At 33.5% G+C, this 4,317-nt stretch overlaps 1 protein-coding gene across 1 annotated transcript in view; it reads right to left on the bottom strand.

The window, feature by feature from the left end:
• Positions 1-4,317, bottom strand: part of TTC21B (tetratricopeptide repeat domain 21B) — a gene marked incomplete at its 5' end in the record, with an annotated part of 22,700 nt that overhangs the window by 14,998 nt on the left and 3,385 nt on the right. The window contains 2 exons of the mRNA XM_009577512.1: positions 1-87; positions 2,049-2,171. The exon at positions 1-87 is cut by the window's left edge and continues 68 nt beyond it. Of these exons, the coding sequence (XP_009575807.1) occupies positions 1-87; positions 2,049-2,171 (210 nt within the window). The remainder of the gene's footprint in view (positions 88-2,048; positions 2,172-4,317) is intronic.

Here is a 4,317-nt window from a genome sequence, read left to right as displayed (position 1 = left end):
AGGAATGAAGTTTGGAAAGTTTGCAATTATCTGGTTCACAGTTTCCAGAGCTCCCGAATAATTCTGTCGGACCTCAAAATACTGTGCCTAATGGAAGGAAGAGAAGTCACATCAAAAGCCTGTACATTCACATAGGTGAGAAGATTCACAAGTTCTTTCATACAGAAACCAGGAAAAAGAGCTAGTGAGAGAAAGGGGCGGGGGGGTGGGGGGAGGAATCTTTCTTTAAGTAATAGTTTTACTTCAGCATCCACCACAACTAGAGATACTGCAACACTCAAATAGCAAAAGATGACGTGTAAAACCTGGTGTGTTGTAAGCACTCTATAACAACGATAATGGCAGTATTTACAAGTTTTAGTCAGCTACAAGCAAGAAAAAGACAGAGAGATGTAGCTGAGGAGTAAAACTGTCTTATTAGGTTTCAGATAACTTTGCATAAAGCATCTCACAATTTTAGGATATTGAACACAACCCATAGATTAAACATTTTTTCAAGCCCTGAGGTACTATCATCTAAAAACCCACACTCAGTAGGTCACTGTTGTTGTTGCCAGAATTAACCATTTTTTAATTGTAAAGCAATTTACAGGGTACTCCAAATACAAAACTACTTTAGAAGTATCAAGTATAACAGTTTTAAATGAATTCAAGTAGAAGTCAATTTAGGGCTTAAATCCTCTATTTTGCTTTGATGCTTAAAATTTACGTAACATATTCCAGGTGACTGTGTGCATGCCATTTTATTTCATATTTTTGAGGTAGAAATGGTGCAAACCTAGTAGTTTCTGAGAGTTAATTTTTTAAGCCATAGCAAGATAGCCATCCGTGCAAAATCTAATTGCAGTAACTAAATTTGAGATATACTGGTAATTTAACTCAACAGTCTGCATACAGCCAAGCACACATGCCTAACCAAATACCATTGTGCACACTCTCCTGAACTTTAGTCTTATTTTCATTGAACAATTTTTTTCTGCATTTAGCTTTAGAATATTAAACAAACATTATATTAATGAGTAACAATGTCTGTGATATAAGCAAGTAGTATACTCTGAAACAGAAAAATGTGTAAAGAAAACAATTCATGCCACTCCCCTAACGAATATAATCAAAACAAACACTTGAAACAGACTAATGATGATTAAAAAAGAGCATTAACAATGTTCATAGATGATCACATTACAGTGTTTAACTACTGCTTTTTTTGCCATGGCACACAGCAATTCGATAATGTGGATAGGTATCCCGTGCAAAAAGGAAGAAATCACACATACTTCTACACTTTCAGGTAATTTGACACCTCATTTGTTACATATAACTACATGAATAAAAACAGTTTTTCTTGTGTACATAGTAAAATCATAACCTCAATATACATTTAGGCTAACTGTATTTAATCTACACCTTTCTTTTTTTACATTTACATTACAAAAAAATAAAAAAGCGCATCATTTTAACATACTTAAAAGAAACACAGATGTGCGGGAATAAATAGTTACAAGCTCCAGCTCATCCAAAAAAAAAAAAAAAGGTGAAAATTTTATTTAGTGAAGCAGTATCCCATTGCAGCAATGTTTTATACTAGAGAAATGTAATAACACAACAATAATGCACCAGAAATTCATAATTTTATATATGGTAACAGCCACAGTGTACCATTACTGCAACCCAGGCATGCCCCTTTGTCTTAATCTTCAAAGAAAGTGAGAAGTCTTACTAACCTCGGCTACTCGTTAAAATTAACTATAAACTATTTAAAATGGGCTGTTTACCACAAGAAACAGAAGTGTCAGTATATTTTTATTCTGCTAGTAATCGGTTTGTGTGATAACTGTTCTATGTTCCTTAAACAATTTCATAAATCAAGTCAAACTTCACTTCTGCTAAAACCTAGTCTTTTCCTCTGAACAAAAAGAGTATGAATGAGCTATATTTCTACTCCTTGGACAAGCTCACTTATAGGCAACTCTTCTCAGTATCTCTTTAATCACTTTAAAAGACTAATATGACATTTAGAAAGCATTAAAATCATGAAGTAAACTTACTTTACCAAGCAGAGCAAAAACATCATTGCCTTCCTGCAGTGCTTCATCAAAGTATTTCACAGCTTTTTTAATGTGATTTTCTTTCCCACAGGTGAGATCAAGCCATGCTTTCAAAATCAATCCCTGTAAACAAAATATGAATTGGAATTCTTCACTAACTAGGTAGTAAAAAAAGTATACTAGATACAGTAATAAGTAGAAATAACTTAAAAATAAAATAGGACTTAAAATGAAGGTACCTATTTTTAACTATTTAAAATATATATTTGAAATTGCAACCAGTCTACAGCATCACCTAAAATATTAGTAATCCATTCCAGCATTAAATTAATCAAATAGTGTATTTACTTACGGGATTTTTAAAAAAAAAAAAAACAAACTAAACAGTGGCACTGAACTAGTCTAACATGCTAAGCAGGCAGAACAAAACCTCGCAGAAGTTATCACAGAAGACTGTAAGAATATTTTCTGGAAACATTTCTGCAGAATATTTTCTTCAGACTTTGTTTATATCAGACACTGAGAAACTTATGGGGTGCTGAAAAGAGAGAGAAACTTGTTTTTTTTCTTCTACTATCTGATTAAAAAGAAAAACCCGTGTGTAAAGAGCAAAGATCTGACATTTCCCAAATCCCCAACAGAATTATAAAAAAACCCAAACAGTACTTAAAATTCATTAATTACAAGCAATAATTCCTTCAATGAAAAGACACATTTCACCTTTTAAAAATTCTATTTCTCTATGCATTCCAGACACTTATGTGAGTAAATCAAATCTATTTTGAAGTGCTGGATTATTTAACCAAATTATAATTGCCATCAAAACAAAAATTTAAACAACGAAATATGACTAGCTCTTTTGTAACATAAAATTAAAGTAGTGAGTCACATATTTAAAACTTAAAGGTTAGTAGAAAAGCCATATTTTGTAATTGCTAACGATCAGGGTCATGATTTTGTTGTGGAACAGAAACTGGCTGAAATTCACCTACTCAAGCATTTTAAAAAAATGGGAGGTATTGTACTCCTAAATAAAGAGTACACAAAGTATCTTATCAAAACAAACTGTATATACTAAGCAAATCATATTTCACTAAGTTCAAGCACCCGTAACCACCTCCCAACAAATCTGAAGTACACATAGCTTTGCATTGTCAAACTAGGAAAAGGGGTAAGCGTAAGTGAACTTATAAAAAAGGAAAACTATTTGTTTTCTATGTATTTAAATGCTAATGTACGTTTTTATGTATGTGTCCCTCAAAAAAAAAAAATTAATTATTTCAAATCCATTAAATACTTCTGCTGGAAATATTTACTACTAAGCAACATTCCCAAATAGTATCTCTTAAAAACAAAAATAAGCAAACAAAACCCAACTACTATGGTTTCAATAAGCAAAGTCACAAATACTGCTACTTTACCAAAATGGCATATCCTTAGTCTTTTTAGAAATTAACTTATTAATGCTTTGTGATGTCCTTAATTATTTCTTCATTAGTAAAAATTAGCCAGTAATTAAAAATAACTAGCAATTTTAATTAATAATCAGTGGTAGTTCAAAAGCTAAGCCATTACTTAAATTCATAATGTAATTTCAGAAATTAATGTTTTTAGAATAGTTGCAGATTTCTAACTCATGTAATATGCAAACCATAAAACTGTACATTACAAATTGAGCAATGTACTGAACCACACAGAGGAACAATTCAGAAACAACATCTGTATTTAATACTAGTGTCATAAGAGAACAATTATGCATACAATTTTAACAGCTCTGTCTTGAAGATGTCTGATTATAAAAAAAAATTTTTTTTTTTTTTTTCTCTCCTTAAATTCAAGGTGATACCTTGTCGTGGTTTAACCCCAGCCAGCAACTAAACCCCACGCAGCCGCTTGCTCACACCCCGCCTCCGGTGGGATGGGGGAGAGAATCGGAAGGGCACAAGTAGGAAAACTCACAGGTTGAGATAAAAACAGTTTAATAATTGAAATAAAACGAAGTAGAACAGTAATAATAACAATGATTACAACTACAGTAGCAGAATATACAAAGCAGGCAATACACAATGCAACTGCTCAGCAACCGCTGACCATGTGTCACGAACGGGGGCAAGCCCCTCCCCTGCCCTGGTTTTTATACTAAGCATCATGTCACATGGTACAGAATACCCCATTGGGCAGCTGGGTCAACCACCCTGGCTATGCTCGCTCCGCCCCCCCCCCGCCCCAGCTTCCTCTGCCCTTGGCAGGGCCTGGGAGGGCCAAAAAG

This window comes from Fulmarus glacialis, unplaced genomic scaffold (genome assembly GCF_000690835.1).
Source record: "Fulmarus glacialis isolate BGI_N327 unplaced genomic scaffold, ASM69083v1 scaffold16625, whole genome shotgun sequence".
Classification (NCBI taxonomy): domain Eukaryota; kingdom Metazoa; phylum Chordata; class Aves; order Procellariiformes; family Procellariidae; genus Fulmarus; species Fulmarus glacialis.
This window is presented reverse-complemented; position numbering and strand designations above follow the sequence as displayed.